The sequence below is a fragment of the Magallana gigas genome, chromosome 5, assembly GCF_963853765.1.
Source record: "Magallana gigas chromosome 5, xbMagGiga1.1, whole genome shotgun sequence".
In the NCBI taxonomy this organism is placed as follows: domain Eukaryota; kingdom Metazoa; phylum Mollusca; class Bivalvia; order Ostreida; family Ostreidae; genus Magallana; species Magallana gigas.
The window spans coordinates 32899313-32924602 of record NC_088857.1 but is presented as its reverse complement, the minus strand read 5'-3'; the positions used below and the strand labels follow the sequence as shown (position 1 = coordinate 32924602).

General features: G+C 33.4%; 3 protein-coding genes across 3 annotated transcripts; 2 read left to right on the top strand and 1 right to left on the bottom strand.

The window, feature by feature from the left end:
* Positions 1-209: 209 nt before the first annotated feature.
* Positions 210-2445, top strand: LOC105332792 (uncharacterized). The gene is made up of 2 exons (XM_066085764.1): positions 210-844; positions 1063-2445. The coding sequence occupies exons 1-2, from the start codon at positions 547-549 to the stop codon at positions 2259-2261; spliced, it is 1497 nt and encodes a 498-aa protein (XP_065941836.1). The 5' UTR covers positions 210-546; the 3' UTR covers positions 2262-2445.
* Positions 2446-5789: 3344 nt separating this feature from the next.
* Positions 5790-25031, top strand: LOC105342706 (sulfotransferase 1C2). The gene is made up of 5 exons (XM_011449728.4): positions 5790-6195; positions 13774-14088; positions 23310-23401; positions 24489-24648; positions 24856-25031. The coding sequence occupies exons 1-5, from the start codon at positions 6042-6044 to the stop codon at positions 24975-24977; spliced, it is 843 nt and encodes a 280-aa protein (XP_011448030.3). The 5' UTR covers positions 5790-6041; the 3' UTR covers positions 24978-25031.
* Positions 15578-18983, bottom strand: LOC117682363 (uncharacterized). Its single transcript, XM_066084509.1, has 2 exons — positions 18911-18983; positions 15578-18277 (listed from the first exon to the last, which is right to left on the bottom strand). Exon 2 carries the CDS (start codon positions 18269-18271, stop codon positions 15701-15703), a length of 2571 nt encoding a protein of 856 aa, XP_065940581.1. The 5' UTR covers positions 18272-18277; positions 18911-18983; the 3' UTR covers positions 15578-15700.
* Positions 25032-25290: the final 259 nt, after the last annotated feature.

Below are 25290 nucleotides of genomic sequence, written 5' to 3'. Positions count from 1 at the left end.
GCTTACTTCCGTAGCTTCTACTTGGAACGTTTCAAAATATCGTGGTCGCGAGTGACAAATGTTTATTAATTGGATAGATTACGGTTCAGCGTGCTAATTTATATAAGTTTTCAGATAGAAGGATATGTGTGGAAGTGAGAAAAATAGATGACACCAAAGGTATAGCGATTTTTGATATAGTAATCGTTTGAATTTCCCAGGTGGTACCTCAATATAATTTAATTTCATACAAATTGAAGCTTTTGATTGGATTAGCCAGTCACATGACAGTGTTTTATATTGTATAAAGAATGTTGCCTATGGGGCCACGCCCCCTTGACAACAATGAGCCGGAACTACTTTTATCATTACTTCCTGTTTACATTAGAGATCATATAATACACATTATATACAATCTTAAACCTTGAAAAATAAATATCATTAAAAAAAATTGTTTGTATTGTTCATTTAAACAATTAAGACAAGGTTTATACCAAATATATTATTGAGACAAAATTCAGATGGAACTATAGTTGTTTGGTTTGTTGTCGTCTGCTTATAAACAACATGGCAGATTTTGAGATGCTGGGTGTAGGGGAGACTATAGAGATTATAGATATTGATTGGGACACACTGCACCAATTACTGGATGGTAAATTTGATGTCTCAACATCAACAAATGAAGCAGAGGAGGAGCTTGAGAGGGTTTTAAGCCCTATAAAAACAGAAGAAACAATGTTGCAAGAGCCATCCTATAGCAAGAGATTTAAATCTGTCAGTGATGCAGAAATTCAGGATCTTAAAGAAAGAAGACAGTCAAAAGCCACAAAATCTAACACTAAGTGGGGATTAAATTTGTTTCAAGGTAAATTTATGATTTAAATATTTAATGAAATGCTAAAATTGAAAATATCAAGTCATCATCACTTACATTTTGTACATCCAGATTGGGACTTGAACCCAAATTCCCCACACAAAATGCATGGTTGCTTTAACATTAAGCTATCTGGATTTATGTACATGTAAATAAGCATGATAAATAATTTGATATGTTCAAAACAAAAATTTCAAATTTATTAACAGAATGGAGTGTTGAGGCTCTTGGGCAGCCAACCAACTTTCATTCAATTTCTGCACCTGAGCTCAATAGCCATCTTGAAAAGTTCTATGCAGAGGCTGCACCAAGGCCAAATGAAAAAAGATCTCAATCTATGACCAAACAACAAGCGTCCGAATATCATAACAATACATTCAAAAGCATAAGATCAGCATTAAACCGTCACATTCATGATATTGGACGACAATTTGATATCGTACGTGACCGAGAATTTAGAGAAAGTAACAATGTTTTAGATGGAAAACTAAAGAAAAACCTACAAGATGGCCTCTCACGACCAATCAAACACAATGAAATCATTCCTAAACAGGACCTAGACAAAATTTCTGCCTATGTTTTCGGGGAACCAACACCAATCTCTTTAAGATTCCGAATCTGGTTACTTATTGCAATTCAATTTATTAGCAGGGGGTTAGAATTTCATGAACAACTAAAAACTGAATCATTTGAATTTCATGTTGATGAAAATAAACAGGAATATGTTGCTTTGTCACATGAAACGAAACAGAAAAATTGGCAAGGAGGAATTGATGCAAATGAAAACCCAAAAGAGAAAAGAATGTATGAGGTACCTTCTGCTGGGGCAAAATGTCCAGTCGCCTCTTTGAAACTCTACCTCTCGAAGTTGGACCCTAAGGCAACATTTTTATTTAACAGATGTTCAAAGGAAGCGCTTAAATCTCCAACAACTGAGGAAATTTGGTACACAGATGTTCCGATAAAAAAATACCAATTCACTCGGTTCATGGCCGACATTTGTAAAAATGCAAAATGCAGTAAAACTTACACTGCACATAGCCTACGTTCAACCTCAATCCAAGGAATGAACGACGCAGGTTTTGAGGTTCGACACATTATGCATATGAGTGGCCATAAAAATGAATCTTCTGTGAGAAGCTATAGTAGAGATTGTTCTACTTACCAAAAGGCTTCCATGAGTAAAGCTTTATCAAATTTGGTAGTTCCTCAAAACGAAACAAGCGACCCAATTTCAGCCAACCACGCCGTTAGTAAACCTCCCAATGGCAATGAATATGAATTCTCAGTTACAGCTCCAACGACATCTGCAGAGATCCCAATTGCTTTTCAATCATCTACCTTCTCCTCGGGGTTTATAGCGAATTCTGCCTTTCACCAGTGTGTGTTTAATTTCACTTCTAAGTAGATTAATCCAACACATCTCGTTCTGTGAACGTTTACATTCCAAACAAACATGGCCGTCTTTCTCCGCTTCGATATTTAGGTCAATCCGTTACTATAGAATGACGTATTCTTGCGCGGTTAATTTTAAATTTAATGTTGTAACGTACGAAATAAACATAAAACTTTGAATCTTTTGTTGTTGAAAATTAAATTATAAGGAATGAATTTAAAATTTATTAGTTTTATACGATATAAAATGGTTTGGGGCAGTTTACGCTTTTTTATAAACCATTTTATATCGTATAAAACTAATAAATTTTAAATTCATTCCTTAAGTAAACAAACAGGAGTTGCTTACCTTCTCTCTTTATATATATATAGGGGAAACGAATGTGATTATAAAATGCCACCAAGTCGTGATATTTCTTTTATTTTTCGGCTGGAGACATATATAAGGGTTGTTAATGATAATTAATAAAAGAAATAAAAAAAAAATTGAAAAAAAATATAGAAAAAGAGGGGGGGGGGGGTAGTGCACGGTCCAGTCCACAAGCACCTGTGATTTATATTAGAACACTGCTTTACATAGCACATACTCCATTGGCTATCCCGCACTACACATCAGAGACATGTTCCATCAGAGGTCATACAATAGGAAAAGGGCCGACGGTGATAATTTTTAACTGATTAGTATCTGGTGTATTTTTTTTAAAAGACGTGCATAAAACATATCAAATCGCAAAATTTGACAGTTGTTCATAATGAAGAAATAAAGATATCACATTTCTTAAATTTAACATAGTGACACATCTTGATGCATTTAGATACTGACCAATTTGTGGACAGTCCATCATAGCAAAGAATGGGGCGATCCTTTTACCTTTAGACCGGATCGATTTCTAGACAATTCCGGATTACTGTTGCCTGCTTCACATCCTCGTAGGCAAAGGTTGTTGACAGTTTTTTGTTGATCCAAGAGTTACTAATTAAAAAATTACAGAAAACGTCCATAAGATGTATAGAATCATTGACTCATTTCTCTTCCCTTTTTTAGGTTATTGATATTTGGATTTGGCAAACGATCATGCATCGGAGAAGTCTTTGCAAAAAACAGGGTGTTTTTGTTTTTCGCTACTTTGATGCAGATCTGTAACGTCACAAAACCATCGGCCGAAACTTTAATACATCTAGATCCTCGGGATATGATGCCAGGGTTGGTTCTTCAGCCCAAGCCATACAAAATGCAGTTCAAGTTAAGAAATGGCCCAATGTCATCTGAAAGGTGAATGAAATGTCACTATAACTTGACTGGATGACATAGCCCGGCCAATTATCAACTTCATTTAAATTTTGTTCACTGATTGGCTTTTGTTTATCCTCTGGCTAATATTTTTTTACATGTATAAATAATTTTTATGTATTTTTTTGTTTTAATGTATTTAGATATGTAGCAACATATAAATGCGAATTTTTTGCGCACATCAAGATGTACTGTGTTGACTTCAGGATCAGGTAAATTACAATTTATATTCTGTTATTAGTTCCCTTCCGGTTTTCACCGGAGGGGATATAGCTTTTCTCTGTGTCCGTCTGTCTGTCCGTCCGTCTGTCTGTCCCACTTCAGTTTTCCCACACTTTTTTTCTTCACGCTTTTGAGGAATAATGTGAAATTTGCTGAACAGCTTCAAAATGTCAAACTACAGATCAAGTTTACACGTTTGTAGCGTCTGGTTGACGTATTTTCGAGAAAATTAATTTTTTATTTTCCAATTTTTTAATGTTCGGGTTCGTTATCGGGTTCGGTGTGTATTGAATAAACGAGAAAGTATGTAGTCAGTAATAATATCGTGCATTACTTGGACCATTCCTTTTATTGTTTCTAACAAACAAATAAGTTCCGTAATATACAGTCAAGCATTGTGTTGTAAATTTATTCGACGGGGTTTTTTGTATTATTATAATCGGGTTCGTGATATTCTGCATAACAGTGCATTGTTTTCACTTTTCACAAATTTCTACAAACCGGTAGAGGACGAGTTTTAATTGCTTATGCAATACTCTCAGAATGCTTGTTTAGATCTAGTTTGATTTATGTTTTTTCTCTGTTTTTCTACTTCATATCTTACATTAAATAAGTTTTAGTTTGCTATTTATTAAAGATGTTTTAGCTTTTTTTTATACAAAACTTGAATAATGCTATGCAGACATGTGGTAATCGTAATTGAGTAATCGTAATCGATTAAAATGATTACCTTTTTCAAGTAATCGACAGTAATCTGTAATCGAAGAGATTTTTGATTACTTGTAATCTTAATTTAATCGATTTCAGCCAAAAATTTCAGTGTAATTATAATTACTTTTTCGATTACTTTCAATTACCTTTCACATAAATGTATAATATGTGATGCATAAATTAATAGAAAAAATACTCTACAATTGTTATCTATAATATTATAATTAGAATAAAATTGATTTCATTCATGTAGTTAGTATGATTTTCCTCTTTCACTTAAAATATAAATATTCGTTAACTTGAGTATATAATCAGATGATCAGTTGTTCAGTATGTGTTCACTCTGCCTTGCAAATTTTTTTCATTATTTAACCTAATGTGTCTTAAAAAAATCATCAGATCTACCTATCTATTATTTGACCATAATTGACCTAGAGAGAGAGAGAGAGGAGAGAGAGAGAGAGAGAGAGAGAGAGAGAGAGAGAGAGATATTACTCAGTAGAACTGCATTATGATTAATCATTATTGAGAGAGAAACGAAAAAGGGGGAGGGCGGTATACATGTATTTTGTGTCTATTATGCCTGAGAAAGAGACAAAGGGGTGTGTACGTTTCACTAAGGGTGTTTGTCCTGGCCAGTTAAGGAATCCACAATGCAGTGAATGAGGTGTGACCACCCTAATGTTTAGATAACCATTTTCCAAAAGAAAAATCCGGTATATTGAAATGGTAAAAATGGCGAGTGGGCGTGCAAATAATTTGTATTGCAAAGTCAAATATTTTTAAAAGATGAAGCCTTTAAAATTAATTGAATTATTGAGATCAGGGAAAGCAGAACACTTTTGATCATTTAACTTGAATGTGTTTCCAAAAATAGATGATGGCGCTGAGTGCTGATGTTTTGTCAATATCTTTCAATTTGTTATGGTCTTTGTGAAAATAATATTCTTAATGACATGCTGTTTTCTCAACTGCAAACTGAATTAAGATTCGTTCTATCTGGCCCCTCGCTCTAACCAAGTTGAATGAAACACTGCGAAAATTTAAGTGTGGTGAATAACGCACATAAGTTGTTAAACCGGAAAAAAATACGTTAAACAAATGAGAATTTTTTTTAATGCAAAATGCACTTGGTTGGCTTGAAGATGGCCCATTTCTTTTCATTACTTCAGGGAAAAGGAAATCAATGCAGTAACAACGTCAACGTTCTTCGAAAGACTTGAAATTTGAACCGTCCTCTCAACAATGCAGTTTATTATCACTTATCGCATGCCCGGTTTACCATGTAATCGATGCATACGTGATAAAACATTGGAAGAGAAATTTGCGTTATTAATATTCACTAATGGTTTAAAATAGCTCTACTTAGAAATTAGGTGCTATCAGACAAACCTAACTGCACATAAATTCCTTTTGATCCTGACGATTGCATGCAGGAAAACGCATTTTTTGTCAGATCTGAACTAGTTACTTATTTCTAGCGGCGGGAGGGCAGATAAGAATCCATGTAAACAAATGAGCAAGCTGTACCTGGTTTTAAAGATAGTCCTTATACTAAAAACGTAATCAATGGCGGACGCAAACAAACGTGGCATATTTTTTGATGGAATATATCTCCCCACATTCAAACCATTGTTGGAAAATCCAGAAGTTCGATTGAATGCTATCAAGAACTTAGAAGGACGCTCTGATGATGTGCTTATTACAGCTTTCCCTCGATCAGGTAAGATTTAAAAGATGAACTTTGTCCCAAATACAGACAGAAAAGTATTGACATGCACTAAACGGCAAGGAAAAAAAATGCACTAAGGTATACGTAGGTATTCAAATTTGAAAGTTTAAATCAAAGGCTTAATCAAAGGGTGACGGAGTTAACTATGATATTTGACAACGCAATAACTATGCAAGATATAAATTTTTGGTAGGGATACACTGTTACGTCCAATTCCCTTTATTTGCGTTCTCCATCCCCCCCCCTTCCTCAAATTAAAAACATTCCAAATTTTACTTGGTCTTTCCCATTAAAAACTACTGTTTTTTTACTTGGCAACTATTGTGACGTTTTATAACGGATCGCAAGTGAAAAATGTCGTCACCTGATATGTTAAAAAGCTATTAGAATCACAGTATTGATAGGCATATCACTCTATTTTACTTAGACCAACCCATTATTTTCATCTTTATTCAAAAACCACAAATGGCTACAAACCACGATGATTTTCCGCTGTAATATTTTATCAGGAATCGCGATAATGCTTTTATTCCCGTAACAGAAATGTGTCAGAACTGATAAATATTCTAACAGTGTCGTTTTTTATTTACTCTTGTCTGAAAAACTATCAGAATTTATGTAGATTTCAAGCAATTCAAAGTAGTTTATACAGCCTATCATCCTTTTCATTTTTTTTGTACAAGTATTTAACGTTTAGCACGGCATTTCTAATAATGAATCAATATTTGAACATCAATCGTAGAATTATAAGCAAGATACACAATTCTGCTAGGTTTAAGTCATTTTTTGTTCACATGAGTTCATTACATTCAACTTATGATTTTTAAACTTGGTATTTCCCATTCAGCATTTAAAATGTAAACGAACAAAGGAATGGCCTCAGCTCTGTGTGCAAACATAGAATTGTGAGCAAAGCTCTATATCTAGCTTATAATTCGAAGCTTGACACTCAAATAGGGTTAGTAAATAGAAAATTGTAATCAATTAAAACAGAAAAAACATGCCATAAAACAAAGAGCACAATTTATTTTTCAAAATAAATCAGATATATACATGCACCTACATATTTCCGTCAGCGATATTTAACTCTGTTTAAACTGAATAGACTCCAAAAAATGAATGCTGAGAATCTCAACAAAACACATTGCATTAATCAATCATAACGCAAAGAATATACCGAATTACTTAAAGAAAGAATGAAATGTATTATAGTATGTTGTTAATACATCAGATATGGCTCATTTGCGCAGGTAAACAGTCAACTGTCTGATATTCCGAAGTCTATGTTTGAATTGACCTGTAAAAATTAGAGGTGACTGTTTCACAGGTTAAAAAGCATAAACAAAGAAAATAAAACAAAAATCAAAACAATCTAACAACACCGTCAATAGTGAAAACTGTCATCTCATTGAACCTCAATTTACTTCACGAAGTCGGCTCAAATGTATCTTGCATGTTTCAAAGATTTCCTCCGCATGCGAATTGTTACATAAAAAAAATCGTCTTTTTCAGATCGACCCCGTTTTTGAAATATGGAATACCAACCCGTCATCATAAACTGATTGAACCACCCCCTCTTTTCTTTTCTATTAATTTCGTAACAATTTAAATTTGAAAAATTAGCCCTTAATTTTCCCTTGAATTTTGCAATTTATAATTTCTTTTCCATAAGGATGATTTATGCTAAATTACATTGAATATGACTGAATAGTTGCTGATAAGATGATTTTTTAAAAAGTACCCGGACAGACTGAGGACGGACAAAATGTGATGAAAAAAGCTCACTTTAGCTTTTAGAAGAGCGTATGTATCGAACATGTAGTTAATATCCATTTCTTGTGTGAGTAACATATTTTTCATGGGTTACTTAAAGCTGCTTGGTCCGACTTTTTTTGTTTTTACAGTATCAAAATTTTTTCCATACAAATCCTTTATCTTAGAAAGTTATGGACTTTCTCCTATTTACACCAGCAGAATCAGTATCCTTTCAAAGTTAAAAATATTCAAAGTAAATAAAAACAATTTCTCTTTGGGCAAACGAAAAAACAAACCAAATGCATCACGAGAATGTTTAGACAAGAGGCCCATGGGCCACATCGCTCACCTGAGGAACAATAGGTATGATAAAATCAGCTTAATGGAGTCATAATACAAACTATCTGGACAATGTACAATAATACATGTAGATCCTGTATAAATAAAATCCATTTTCCCCTGGATATTCTTATGTTTATAATCATTAGTCCCCTTTCTGACAGGATGATTTTGTAGTCATATCATATGTTGAGTATTGCAGTTCTCAAAAAGATCCTTAACAATAGTTTATATATCGGATATAAACGTACATCAAACTCTGAACCTTCTCGTGAGGCCAAAGAATTGTCCTGGGGCCAAAGTCTTAATAATTATAGAGAATCATCTGGCTGATTAGTTTCTGAGAAGATTTTTAAAGATTTACCCTATATATTCCTTTGTTAAACTTTGACCCCCCCATTGTGGCCCCACCCTACCCCTGAGGATCATGATTTTCACAACCTTGAATCTACACAACCTGAGGATGCTTTCACACAAGTTTCAGCTTTCCTGGCTGATTAGTTTTTGAGAAGAAGATTTTTAAATATTTACTCTGTTTATTCCTATGTAAAACATCGACCTCTCATTGTGGCCCAAACCTATTCCCAGGGGTCATGATTTTCACAAATTTGAATCTACACTACTTGAGGATGCTTCCACACAAGTGCCAGCTTTCCTGGCTAATTAGTTTCTGAGAAGAAGATTTTTAAAGATTTACTCTATATAATCATATGTTAAACTTCGATCCCCCATTGTGGCCCCAACCTTCCCCCAGGGGTTATTATTTTCACAACTTTGAATCTACACTACCTGAGGATGCTTCCACACAAGTTTCAGCTTTGCCGGCTGATTAGTTTCTGAGAAGAAGATTTTTAAAGATTTACTCAATATATTCATATGTTAAACTTCGATCCCCCATTGTGGCCCCACCCTACCCCCGGGGGTCATGATTTTCACAACTTTGAATTTACACTACCTGAGGATGCATCCACACAAGTGTCAGCTTTCCTGGCTGATTTGTTTCTGAGAAGCAGATTTTTAAAGATATACTGTATATATTCCAATGTAAAACTTCGATCCCCCATTGTGGCCCCACCCTACCCCAGGGGGTCATGATTTTCATAACTATGAATCTACACTACCTGAGGATGCATCCACACAAGTGTCAGCTTTCCTGGCTGATTAGTTTCTGAGAAGAAGATTTTTAAAGATATACTGTATATATTCCTATGTAAAACTTCGACCCCCCCCCCCCATTGTGGCCCCACCCTCAGGTGAGCTAAAAAGATTAAGTTTACAATACAATAAGTTGTTAAAGTTGGTTTCTGGAAGAACAGACTTTGAACATTTTCTTAATAAATATTGACAAATTTTTTACTTTTTTCATCTTTAGTTTTTAAGATCTGTGTACAAACATAGAATTGTGAGCAAATCTTTGTATCTTGCTTATAATTCGAAGCTTAACACTCAAATATGGTTAGTAAATAGAAATTGTAAACAATTAAACACAAGAAACATGCACTATAACAAATAAAGAACACAATTTATTTTTTCGAAATGAATCATATATATATACATGTATATACCTACATATTTCCGTCAGCGATATCAAACTCTATTTAAACTGAATAAACTCGAGAAAATGTCGAGCATCTCAACAAAATCTATTGCATTAATCTACCATTACGCAAAAGAAAATGCCGAATTACCGATAGAAGGAATTGTATTTCAGTACCCCTACATCAGATTTTGCTTAATTTGCGCAGGTAAACAGTTAACTGTTTGATTTACCGAAGTATCTGTTTGAATTGATACGTAAAAATCACGAAATACCTGTAGACGATAGTTTCCAGGTTTAAAAGCGTAAATAATGAAAACGAAACGAAAATCCGAACAAGCTAACACCAACACACTTGTTTGATCCTTGTTGGAACAATGAGAAAATTAATTAATAAACAATAAAAACAGAGGGAAATGCACTTTAGTACGTTGTTAATGCATCAGATTTTATCATTTTCGCAGGTAAACATTTACCGAAGTCTATGTTCCAAATACAAGGCGATTGTTTCCCAAGTTAAAAAGCAAAATGAAACGAAAAAATGAAAACAAGCTAAAACCAACATCACAAGTGAAAATGACAACGCGTTGAAATATTTAACCTCAATTTACTTCACAATAATCGGCACCAATGTTATTTCCATGTTTCATAGATTATATTCGCACGTGAACTGTTGCACAACAAACTGCCAGCTTCAAACAAAGAACCTCGTTTTCGAGATGCGGTAGACTGGCGATGCCTGTCATAAAGACCAGTCTATCGCAATGAATTGCCAGTCTACGATATATGGAATAACGAGCCATTCTTTATAAGTATTTTCGCAATTATCTCAAATTTGGAACAGAAATCGCCTATAATTTTTGCAATTTATATTTTCCTTTCCCTAAGGATGATTTATGCTAAATTACGTTAAGATTAACTCGGTAGTTCTTGAGAAGAAGATTTTTAAAAATGCACCCCCCTTTTTCTACAGTTTCAAGGTTTTCACCGCTTTGAATACAGATCGGACTTTTATTTCTGCAATTTATATTCGCCCTCCCATAAGGATGCTTTGTGCCAAATTTGGTTGAAATTGGATAAGCGGTTTTAGAGAAGAAGTTCAAAATGTAAAAAGTTTACAGACGGACAGACGGACAGACAGACGGACAGACGGACGGACAGACGGACGACGGACAAAATGTGATCAGAATAGCTCACTTGAGCTTTCAGCTCAGGTGAGCTAAAAAGGAAATCGCTTGGTTTCATCCCCCGAATGATTGGGGTTATTCAACCCACATGCTATGCATCGATTGTAAAGAAAGCAGACTTCAGAAATATTAGCGATCAAAACGTACACATGTTTATTTGTAATTTGTCTGATCATTTCGACCTTTATTTAAAGCGATGTCAAATTCGTAATACAACCATACCCGTCTCGTCGTCAGGGGTGAAATTTAACATGGGGCGAAATAACGCGGTACCTTTTAATGTCGTTTGTTTTGTTAGCAAATTTTGTACGTATTTTTCTTCATTGAAATTTGGCATAATTGACGGGTAAAACTACTGCAATGTCTATTATTATACATATTCTAAGCATAGCCATCGTTTAAAAGCGTGCATAAAATTTGATATAAAATCGGACCAAGCAGCTTTAATTTATGATCTAATAAGGTTTCTATTAATTAATAATAGATTTTGAGCTCAGTTTGTCTGATAATGTTACAATGGTATTACATTTTTTCAAGAATTATACAAATAAATAATAATTTGATTTCGTTTAGTCTAAAACATTTGGATCTATATACATTGTATTGCTAAAGGAAACTTCCCCACATATCAGTTCAAGTATCAATGATATTTCTAATTTAAATACATGTATTTACATAATGATAAATATACATGTCAAGTAAGTCACTTGGTTCCTGATAAACTATATTAATACAGGAGAAGAGGCATTTTGTTTACAGAGTGGATCACTTCTCATTAAGACAAATATTGCTTAATCAGATAATCGCAGTCTGTTACAGTAAAGCTGTATGGTCTATATCAAAGTTCAACAAGATGTGATTGATAAACATAAACGTCCTCATGAATAGCGTTTCATAATGAGAATATCACTTCACTGCATCTTCAGAACAACACACTTATTTGTTTATACATCTACCAGCAAAGATCAATGAGAATTTTGTGCGTGGTTGTACAGTTTCCCTTAGCTGAAACATGACACGTGTAACTAATTTGAATCCCCTTTCAAGAAAGTGCTCTTACCCCAAGTAAATAAAAAATACAACTTCCATGAGAAATCCACATCCAAAAATTTATACAACATAGATTGCCTTCTTGATACATGTATTATTTTACATGCTCCATTTACTTATAATCTTAACAGCATGTCGTATAATAACACAGCTTTACGTTTGCGATAAAATGCATTACCGTATTCTCTGGTATGAGTATAATAATGTAGCGCAATGTTGTTTGTGAAATCAGTAAACAAAGCGTCTCAAGGTTTTTATTCTTTTCTGATGCATATTCTGTTTCTGTTATGAGACATTCTTTCAAAGCATGTATTGCAACAAATTACATGTATTAATCTATAAAAACATGCAGGTAACTATACCAAAGATTGTGAAATTGAAACTTGCTTGCTATTTGTTTAAAAAAAACGAGAAAGATGGTTGGAATTGTAAACACAACTCGAAAATATGTCACAGATTACAGGTAATAATTTATTAATAAGAGTTTATTACTGATAATAGGACTGTATTTACATTTAGTGGCGACTTTTGCTACGATTTGTTTATACAAAATAAGCCTATAGCGGCGGAACCCAAGAAACACTACCCACCTACAGGGGTGACCTCCCCTAATCATTGGCGCGCTAGGGCCCGACAGGCGATTGTGGTGGGAACAATATTCAAACAAAAGGAGGGAATCAAGTTCTGACTCAGGGTCCAAACTCAAACCTGCCTCCCCTGGTATAACACCATCTGGGGATAAAACACCCCACAGTGGTAGGCCCCCAAAGCTTGCCCTTGGCACCAAGGGTAAAGCCGGTCCTTCATGTACCAATGAAGTGACCCATGAATCCTCCCCAGCACTGCAGATAAATAACTCTAGAGTTTTGAGACAGAAACTAAAAAAATTCTCCTTCGAGATAAATTTCGGATTCCGCCGCCCCAAACCCATATTGTTACAATATGAATTTACCATAACCCGCCCTCCTCCCTTCCCCCGTCAAAAAATATTAAATTGAAAAATTACACAAGCTCATTGTTTGTGTTCAAGGACCTGTGCCGACACAAACGAAAAACCCATCTTAGTGGCAATAATGCCTTCGTTCAAGTTCAAACAAACCAACCCACAGCACAGACACAGTACACACTCAGAGTCAAACCCACAGCAAATTGCGCACTTGTCCAACTTAAATACCCACATCCACATGCAGAGTTGTCGCGATTGCATTAGAATTAAAAGCATTTATCACGATATGGTGATAAATGCAATTAAACAAATTGGCTGACGAATCACGAATTAATAAGATAAACCATGAGATTTATACAGTTCTCTGTTCTGTAAACTAGATTCATTTATCAAGATAGTACTGTAGTATAGATCAGTCCAAACCTCGTGCATATTTACACCAAAATAAAAGCGGTACAGTTAAACACCCCCCACCCTAACGAAAAAAAGGAAAAAAGAAAGCTTTATTCAACATCTTAACGATAAATTTCAAACAACAATAGTGTAAACTGTTATATACGAATTACTAGTATTCAAAGTAGTGCAATAATTCGATATTTAACAACAGAACGTCGGTTAACCAAATACTTTTGAATATTATAACCTTGCAATATGGATAAAGTAGTCTTAATTCTTGGCAGGGGTTTAATTACAAAGTTAAAGGAATGCTCGATTTATTTAACTCTTGTATTATATTATTACATAATTATTCATAGGTACTCATTGGTTGTGGGAAATTACAAATATGCTGCTTATACAAGAGGATCAATATACTGAAAAAACGAAAGAAACTGCTTTCCTGGAATTTGTTGATGACTGGAGCAATATAGAAAAAATACCATCTCCTAGACTCCTCAACACTCATGTACCATATCGCTGGCTTCCATTGCAACATGTTGCTAAACAAAGGAAAATTTTACACGTCATCAGGAACCCCAAAGATGTCTTCGTCTCTCTTTTCCATTTCCAGAAGAATTTTGGGTCTACCGAAGACTGGGACTCATTTTATAAATCTAAAGTTATTGGGTCTGGTAAGAAATCAATAAATGAACCCTTTTAGTAAAAATAGAGAAACTTTGGTAATTTTGGATGCTGCATTTTCTCTTTTTTAAAATAGTCAAAATAGAAATTCATATACTTTCAAAAGGCTCAAGATTTAAAACTTGTACTAGAAAAAAACATTAATTAAAGCTTAAAATACACTTTCAAGAGATGATATTAAGTAAATGTTAGAATATATATTTTGAAAATACAGTTTTTTAATGATTAAGATGATTGAGCTTTACAGTCTAACTTAAAGGGTACATAATATGTTAAAGAAACAAATTAAAAATATATGTTACGAAAACAATCACAAGATTATTGTCCCCTGAGAAGAATAGATTTCATATCATATTTCTGATCATATTATGGGGGACCATAAACTATTGCTATTGTCCTTATAACCAGTAAATAGGTGATGTTTCATACGGAAAAAAGTTATTTGTCGGTGATGCTCAAATACTTGTTGTTAAAACTAGATGTACTGTGACACTCAAACTCAATAAATGGGTGCAAATGAAAGTGGGTATTGGAAGAAAAATGAAACAGTGTCCTCATTGATGGAATATTGTTTTTTCAAAAGAATAATATGTAAGGTTTATTTTTCTAAAATATTTTTAACATCAAAGAAAGCGTTTTTTTGTGAGCTCGTTTCAAACATTGACCATTTTTCTGTAACTAAAGTACTAAAGTACCACATGTGGTTTGTAAATTCTCAAAAGAGATATAAAAAGGAAAGGACCCTAATAAATTATATTTTTTATATGAAATACATAAAATAGCTGCAAACCAGTATTAGGCTTTCGTTGATACTTCCGATTAATTTCTATCTATTGTTAGCTAAAAGAAACGACCCGAATATGTTTTTACCAAAATCAAATGTAATGTTATATTATCTAATCATACAAACTATTTCATGTTTAATAGACACAGACTAAAACTAAACTTGTGTTCAAATTTTATTCATTTAACTAACACCAAAACATATAAACATTTAAACAAAATAAAAAGCAATTATAAACTTTTCAAACAGAGATTTAAAAACAGTACCTCTATTGTAACGAACATTACAGAATTAGACAATTGTTATTTCAAAATTAAAACATATCTTAAAGGTAATCTTGCATAGTATTTATGTTCATCCTAGAAATACAGTGACTAATATTAATCCTATTTTCAATTAATATGTATACTAATGGTTATATACTGATTTCATGTTCATTTCTGTACAAAATATTGAACAGAAATAAATTTAGATACATAAATTTTAAAATAAGTTTAATTTCTTAAAGCACTTGTTTTGTTTTTGGAAAATGTAGTATACTACGGATTAATTACAAAGACATCTATAAAAAAAAAATCAACATATTGTTTGTAAAATAACTTAGACTTGTGTTGTAATTTTCGTTACAATTTGTAAAATGTACGTTACAATGCATAAAATGTATTAAATTTAATTAAATTCTTTATGAAACTTTTTGTTTCGTGTAAATGATGAAACATTTATCAAAAACATAGCAACTTAAACATCAACAAAAACATTATTAGCTCGGAGTAACATATTTAAACTGTTTTTAATCGATGTTTGGACATGTCCGTTACTTAAAGATTATCAAGTTTTTCCCAGAGATCATTGTCGATTATAAATAATCTTTTTGACTTTCCTGAGGGTTTTGGCTCATTTATGGTGTACACAATGTCGGATGTTTTGCACCACAAAACATCTGGGGTTTTTGGCCACGCAAACATCTTTTTCTTTTTCTCCATAAAAGAAATCTGATATGGAAATTCGTCATCTTCATCTTTGTCTGTAATTTTGGCAATATACCACCTTCCGTCATAGAGAGCAACAACATACTGGTCAATTTCATACAAGCAATCAGCTTGTATTACTGAATTTGTTGCTGCTACGGTCACAGCAGGCTCTTCGGTTTCAGATTCGACTGGTTGTCTACCTTCCGTGACATCATTCTGATTAATATCAAATTGAGTTTCCTTGTCAAAGAGTGGTGTAGGTAAAGTTTCTTTCGGCTTTGTTGATTCTTTTCTCCACGATAAACAGTTGCTTCCAGCCAAACAATCACTGCAGTAGCAGCTTACGTTTCCGACTAGAATGGAGTTTGATCCTTGTCCAACAACTGCATGAACTTTCATTGTGCCTTTTACAGGTTTTGCATTCCATAATGCAATCTCTTTCTCTGTTTGTTGACAATGTTCTTTTAGAACAAATCTAAATTTCACCTGCTTCATGGAACAATGTGCTGACTGTGTCCAACAAAAAAAATCATTTGCGTCCTGGATGATGACTTTTCCCGATTTTACTGCCTGATCAGCTAAACGTTTGGTTGATCCACCAAGCCCATCACACGGACCTTTACCGTGTCCTGCTTCAAAATAATTCCACTTAGCATCTATTCCGAACGATTCTTGGTGATTTGCCACTAAGTGAAATATTGTCTTATTCCTGTACTGTGATGTTGGACTGTCAGTCCAGTAATGGATACATTTAATTTCTGGATCTAGTAGTTTAACGTCCTTCACAATCTCTTTAATAAAAGTAACCACAGATGTGGAGTTGTGATTCTGGTCATCAGATATAATCACAAAACTTTGATGTTGTAATTCTGACTCCTCTGTTGGGCGTGTGTATATTACAGTGGGATGCAATGTCACGCCTGTCTGATTCCAGTATGCTGACTGGATTTCCTCTACACTCTTGCAGTTGTAATTTTCTGCAAAATCCATGTGAATTACTGCATGATTCACAGGAAGTTTCTCTTTTAGTAAACGTATCTGTTGATATTGGACTTTCATTCTAGAAACGTGATCTGAAAATTCTGCTGTTTGCTTTTCGAGGTGAGCAAGAAACTCTTCTTTTGTTTTGGTCACATGGACAACCCGCATCACCATCTTTATCTTTCCCTTGTCTTCCACACTTACTCGTTTCCATTCGTCAAAAGTAAACTCGTTAGTGTCAATTCCTTCTCTTACTAGATCAATCGGAGGGTCGTCAACATAGGTCTCGGGGTTTAGGGGTACAGCAATGCCAATCTGACGAATTGCTTTCAGAACAAGAGCCATATTCTGATGCTTGGTACATAGACAGCGATCCCGAGTGATAAAGGAAGTGGTTAAGATATGTTTAGGTCGTATCCTCTGAAATGACGCCAGTGAAAGTTTTATGGTTGGATTTTCACTCAGATACTTTTTGTGAAGGTTAGACATATAATCAGTCAGTACACGCTTTTGGGCGCTTTGTCCTAGACCTGTCTTGACCTTGTCTGCTTTTCCAGGCATGTTACGACTGTTATCATCTCTTGATAAGAAGTTGATTACACTATTTTTAAACTTCATAACCTCTCTCATTCGCTGCTGTTTACTACACAGAAGTGTCTTTGACTTTGATTTTCCTGCAGCATTGAGTTTATTTCTACTCAGACCTGTCCACTTACTAAGCAAATTTGCGCATCTGTATTTCCTAACTATCGCCCCCGCTACAACGTTGTGAAGAATCTTTGCTCTTCCAGGATTATTCTGCTCCTTTGCAGACCTTACTTCATCCATGACAACGTTGCTCAATAAAAGATGTTTCCTGACCGTGTTTGCCTGATGTTTATCTAATCTAGCAGAATTTATCTGTGCCTCTGTCTTACTCCTTGGGGTTGATGGTCCTTGTTGACTCGAAGAATTTTTTCTACGCAGCCGCAAAAGTCGCCTTTGTGTCGTCTTGTGTTTAGTTTTCAGCTTTTCTAACTCTTGTTTCAATGTAGATACTTCTCTTGATTTGTTTGCAAGTGCCTTTGCAACTCTTTTTCTTGGCCCATTTCTCCTATTTGGAAATGCCATCTGAACGACAAGTCTGGGGCTACTATGGTCAGGTGATCGAGGATCAGCAGTCTGTGTGTCTAGACTATCATAGCCACTTGTACTTTCAACTTCTGGGACATTCTGTTGTAATAGTTCTGCTATTGCTTCCTTTTTTCTTCTGCGATGACGTTTTACAGCTTCGTTCAATTTTACATTGCGCCTTATACGTTCTCTCCGTGTAAGTTGACTTGACGGCACGTAATTTTTTCTTCTTCTTTCCCTTTCTTTTTTAAGATATTCTTCATTATTTTTGGCCTTTAATCTCTCCCTGTAGCTTTTTTGAATCTCGGCTCTTGTTTTAGCCATATTTTTCTGTTAACAAATTAGATAATTTCGCTGTTAATTATTTCTTTAGGTGTGAAAATGTCAATGAAATGTTCGTTACTTTCGTATGAAATGTACGTTACTCAAGTTAACAAGATTATAATTTGAAGATATTCAAGTATGCTGACGTTTATCCTATTGATAAGCATAACATAATTTCAAAAATACATAAAATATTTGTTAATACAGTTTTTTTTTACTTCCTTTATTAATACGTTTGGTTTTGTGTGTTATAAATGCTGAATTGTATTATGTAATTATGCATGTGCCTTTCCTACCTTGATATGCGATGCAATTTATGAGATAAATCCCACTTAAGTAGCAAGAAATTAATCAAATATGAAACTAAAATAAAAATGTGTGTATGATTTCAATTTAAAGCTATTCATAATTTCAATATTTGTTAAAAATTACAGTGCTTGTCTATTGAAATGTTCGTTACAATAGGTAACGGACATTTCATTCTTTTTTTAGATATACTACAACAAAATAAATAAACATGTGGCTCGTTTATAATATTAGAACTGATCTACATGACTTTTATTTTATGTACCCATTTAAATTTGTTCGATACACATAATATAAACTAATTAATCCTAATGAAGGTGTATGCATACTCACGAGGTCAGACGTTTAGGTTGTTTTAGCAGTCAATCATGCTCTCTAACTGTCCTTGGCACTAATGCCGGATGTTGATGTACCAACAATTTGTCACGTGTTTTATTTGCATCAAACAATTTGAGCTAGGATTGAAATTACAAAGAGTTTCGTAAAATACGGTAACGAACATTTCGGTAACGAACATTTAGTAACCAACATTTATGTGCCTAGGGCGCTTCAAAATAAAACTGTAGTGTTTATTAAAGACAGTTTTTTATGGCAACAAATTCTATCGTTATGTTCAGTATTCACTTTGAACAGTTGTTGCATTTGCTTTCTCAGTTTCGGCAGTAACGAACATTACAGTCTTAAATCTACGCTCAGACTTTTTTTGTTTTTTGTAGTGATATGATTAGACAAAAGGAATTATATTAAATATCTTAACATTTATGTGGACAAAAAGACCTCACAATGTTCTCTTTAGGATTTTTGTATTTTTTCATAGAATGTACAACTCTTGCAGTGGTTATATATCTAAAGTAACGGAGATCACACCGAAACTGGCGACAATGTTCAAATTAATTTAATTAATTCTTAGACTGGCGAACTTAACTTATTGTCTTTTAAATCATTAAATTTTCTTACTGAAAAATAATATGTAGGAACTTATTTCGCTAATTGTCCAGTTAATACTGCAAAACATTCTTTTCAAAATGTAATTTCAAAATGGCGACAGTAACGAACATGTCAGTTTTAGCATTTTATATGAAATTCTCGCTGGAAATAAACGCATTCCCGTGATCTTTTTGTGTGTTTTTGAAACACTTATGGACTAACTTTGTATTGCAAACTCAATTACAATTCTGCTGATTTTAATTTTTTTGTTATTTTATGGCGACATTAATTGCACCCATTTATTGAGTTTGAGTGGCGAGCAAGCCCACAATTGATACCCCCCGCTAAGAAAAAACTATAACTCATGTATTTCTATTATAGAAAAAATTGGATGAATCTATTTCACTGTCCATTTCCTATAAATAACAACTGCTCTATTTTTTAAAATTGAGTACACAAACTAATTTATATTCTTTAAATTCCATTTTATTTCAAGTTAACTGTTAATGCATTAGGACATTTGCATTCTTATGTTAACAAACATGACTCGAATCAAACTTTAATATTTTGAATTACTGGTATACTGAGCCCGATTTTTTTCTGAAATTGTTTTTTCCACACTTTAAAAAAAAAGGGAGAAATACATCGGGGCAGGCCATTTTCAAAGAGACGGGGATCAGAATCTAAAAAAAATTATGTGGCCTGAGACAAGCAAGCTTTGTGTCAAATTTTAGCTTCTAATTATTTCCATTAATACAAGACATGACACAGACAGAAATTAAGCATTTTTTAAACAATGACCTTGAACTTCCTCAATTGACATTGGGTCAACGTCATGACACACCCTAAGGTTTCAAGCAATCTATATGTGAATTAAGAACTTCTAAAATTTATCCATAAGAAAAAAATGGACCGGACATGAATGTTGGAGTTTTCTGCCAGTGACCTTGACCTTGGCTCAAGGTCATGACACACTCTTAGGTCATAAACAATCTTGTAGGAAGTAAGAACATTCAATGCTTCTCCATAAAAAGATATTGACCGGACACGATTTTGCACAGACAGACGGACAAACAAGGTGTATCCTATATACCCCTCCCCCAAAACTTCGTTTGCGGGGGTATCAAACGTTCAAGTTATTGGACTTTGAACATAACGACTACATGTAACGGCAATAACATCAGAAGAGTTCCGATAATAAAAGGGTAACCTGGTCTTGAATAAGTAACAAGTTTATTTGTATTAATTGGAAGTGGTGTGAATCAGATGTGGATACTTAAAAAATTAAAAGAATTATTAAAAACTTAATTTGAGGTCACAAAATCTTATCAAAATCAATAGCATCAAAACGTACGATTTTTCAACGCTAAATACAACCATTCCCATTGACAAATTAAAATCTAGGCTTTTTGATACCATCGACAATTGTTTCTTCAATAAAAATGGAAGTCTAAAAAATCTAAATAATTTTGTTAAAAGCCATTCTGATTGCACACACAAGTACTCTGAAGTTGACATTAAAAGATGCTTGAGTTTCTGATAGACAACATCTATGTAGTTTTTGGAAATCAGGTCTTCAAACAATTTGTTGGAATTCACAAGGGTACCAATTGTGCCCCATTGTTAGCAGACCTATTTTTGTATTCTTATAAAGCAGTATTTGTTCAAAAACTTGTACGTGAAAAAAATAAATCACTCGCTGTGGCCTTCAACTCAACATTCAGGTATATCGACGACGTATTATCAATTAACAATAGTTATTTCCATACTTACATGCATGTAGACTCGATATATCAAAGTGAACTTGAAATAAAAGATACCACAGAGTCTGCGTCATCTATTTCATATTTAGATATTTTACTGGAAATTGACATTGATTGTAACCTAACAACAAAACTTAACGATAAACCCAATGACTTCTACTTTTCTATAGTCAACTTTCCTTACTTATGTAACAATATACCTTCACCACCTGCATATGGTGTTTCTTGTCTCTCAGTTAATTCAATACACAAGGGCATGCTCTTCGTATGAACAGTTTCCAAAGCGAGGAAAGCTACTGACAAACATGTTGATAAAACAGGACTATCACCAGTCTCGTTTGAAGTCATTATCATCAAATACAATCTTCCTCTGGGTCGCATGCTGACTGACGTTTTTCATACTAATTATTAGAACATGATTAATCACCTACATGTCCACAGACTTATCCGTTTTTTCCCGACCACACGGCGGGTGTGAACCGTCAGCAGAGGATGCTCACTCTTCCTAGGCACCTCTATCTTTTTAGAAGTCCGTGTTGCTATGCTTTGAATTTGTATTTCGTTTCATGGTGTTTTGGGATGGTTGACAGTTGTCATTTTTTTCATTTTACATAGGCAAAATGCAGAAAAGTATAATGATACAAAAACTGTTTGCATCAGTCATTTACATGCACTTTAAATATTACAACTGAGTATTAAAACATAAATTCATGACAGCCACATTTTTAACTTGCGTGAATGTCAAATAAGAACATAACCATTGACATAGTTATTTCTTTAATAAGCAGAACCCTTGAAAACATTTTGAATCATTGATCTAGGAGCCAATATCCGAGCCATGTATTTCACTGTTTTAGTAGAAGTCTTTTTTTGCACACTCAAATCATGGCTCTAGCTTGCATGTTCAATATTGAGGCGTTTTGCAACAAGATTTGAAAATTTGCCATTTATTATTATGTCATTCAGTAGATTGGGGACCATCTTCACAAAACCTCTCACTCAGGTACCATGCAATTTGACTTTTTATTGAATCTGCCTGTATTATTTTCAGGATAATATAACGATTTTCCATCAGAAACTCTTACATAACTTATAAGGTGTACTAATGGGTTTAAAAGAAAAAAAAACACTCGTGCGTGTGCATACGTAAATTTACCGCCATAGTGCACATAAGTAGTGAAGATAAAAGATTACATATTTTTTACTGTTGTAGCCCCAGAAGCCCATTTTCATAGTGATATATATATATATATATATATATATATATATATATATATATATATATATATATATATATATATATATAAGAAGCACTAGCAAACCAACAACACTCGTTATCTAAAGTGTCAGATCAAAAGATACAAGGTTATAAGATGAGATATAAAAAAACACTAAAAATAACCAACGACACGAATAATAAAGTAAAATATTGTCAAATTTTCGGGACAACCCGTCCCTTCTTCAGGACAACAAAATAAAAACTACATAAGAAAGAAGAAAAACATCTACAAAACTAGCGCTAATCTAAACTAAATAATATATAAAAACTAGATAATGTTTAAACACCGGATCAAAACGTGGCAGCTACATCTTTATATTAAAGAATACGAGCCCGAGAAAGAAAGAAATTTTTCTTTCTCGGGCTCGTATTCTTTAATATAAAGATGTAGCTGCCACGTTTTGATCCGGTGTTTAAACATTATCTAGTTTTTATATATTATTTAGTTTAGTTTAGTGCTAGTTTTGTAGATGTTTTTCTTCTTTCTTATGTAGTTTTTATTTTGTTGTCCTGAAGAAGGGACGGGTTGTCCCGAAAATTTGACAATATTTTACTTTATTGTTCGTGTCGTTGGTTATTTTTAGTGCTTTTATATATATATATATATATATATATATATATATATATATATATATATATATATATATATATATATATATATATATATATATAATTATCTTTTGGTAACGGTTGAGCGAAAAGAAATTTGCGATTGAGTTCAGATCCTAACAATGAAAGGAATTCAGTTGAAATATTTTTACAGGTACCAATTATGGTGGTTGGTTAGAGTACGAGCGAACATTCATCATGGAAAGTAAAAATGTTCATGTCATTTTTTATGAAGATATCAAATTAGTAAGTAGAATATTGATTCAGAAACTGGACTTTACATGTATGTATTATGGCGGAAATCAACTTTTTGAATTTTGAATATAAATAATTTCGAACATCGTAAACAACATGCATTCAAAAATTATTTACAGCTCATATTTGAAAGATAACTAGATCAAATGCATGATTAAAAAAGGCGTTACATTATTAAAATGTACCTTTTATCATATGGAGGTAAATTTTTTTTTTACCAATAACCTTACATATAATGATATTTAATAGTCACCTAATCACTCCCATGACCTATTGCTACTGGTCCTCGTCTGTCGTTGTGCATCGTCCGATAACAAATTTAGATCGTGAAGATTTTGAAAAGTACATTAATTGTTAAACACTTTTGATTTAAAGAATTTCTAAGATAAAAGGTATCAAAACTACCCCTAAGGTCTCCTTTTTTGGGCTAACTAGGCAAAGAGATCACTTTAAAAAAGGTATTCTTTTCTGCTCCCAAACATGTGGAGAATAAATTTAAGTGCATTGTTATGGTGTCCATGAAGCTCTCTAGCTAAATATGAAATTCGAGACCCCTAGGTCAGGGCTCAGGCCCTTGAGCGGAGCCAACGATGCAATACAGTAACAATTAATAAAACCAGCAGCCCAGTCCTTGTGAAACTTATATCATAGATTTTATTTACCAGAATTTAATGCAAAAAAAAATAAAAAACGGAATTACGCCGCTTTAAAGTGGCTATTTTTACCTTATTTAAAAAATCCAAACAAGAGAAAATAGAATTAGGCCCTTAGAGTTACTCTGGTATCTTGTTGCCGTTGGTATACATCAAATAATAAAAGCAGGTGTAACAGTCAAAGAAATCTCGGATTGGGGTTAAGATGAAGCTCAAAATTCACACATGAGACTCCCTGACAGGTCCATCTACGGGCTTTGGTACTCGGGTGACCGTTATGGCACTAGACTTTTTGTTATTTTTTTTTCCAAAAGCAATATTGTATAAAAATGCATTATTTATTGCCTTTTTATTCCGAAATTTTACTTTTTCTTATCTTTCAATTGAGATTTAATCTAAAATATATGCATGTATTTCTTTTCTAGAAGCCAACAGAAGAAATAAAAAGATTGGCAAAATTTCTGGATGTCGAGTGTTCAGATGATTTGATTGCGAATATAGCCGAAAAATGTGAATTTGACAAATTGAAGAAAGCTCACCTGACGGTTAAGAAAACCGAATCTAAAGTCCAGCACTACAGAAAAGGCAAGTGTGTTTATGCTTAAAGACAAATATTTCACTTATACATAATATATACAATTTTTATTTTAGAGACGCAAGCTCTTATTATGTAGTAATCGGTCAAAGACAACACACTTATTTAAAAATTCATATTTCCGTGTAAACAAATCATAAATAGTTATATCGGAATGAGTTGCTACAGATGTATAAGATTTTTTTAATTTTATATAGGTGAAATCGGAGATTGGAAGAATCATTTCACGGTTGCTCAGAATGAAGAATTTGATGAACTATTTAGAACAAAAATGGCAGGTTCTTTGCTTTGCTCAAAATATTGCCCAACAACTTCATAAGATTTACCTTGATTACTTGACCAGGATAGAAAACAGTTAAGGATAATTCATTCTTTCTGTATTTAAAAACACAACTAAAAGAACAAATATGATGTTGCTTCTTAATATTGTATTTAAGCTCTTTGTTTCATCATATTGATTGTAAACGTTTTTTATTACCCATTTTTCTATCAAACAAATTGATAAAGTGATTTTTTTAAATCTTAAAAAAATGATCCCTCCCTCCTTGGGGTCTGAACTTGATTTAATTAGAATTAATCAAGTACATGGCGCTTTCAGACCACAAGGATTATGTTTTGCATAAATTATCTAA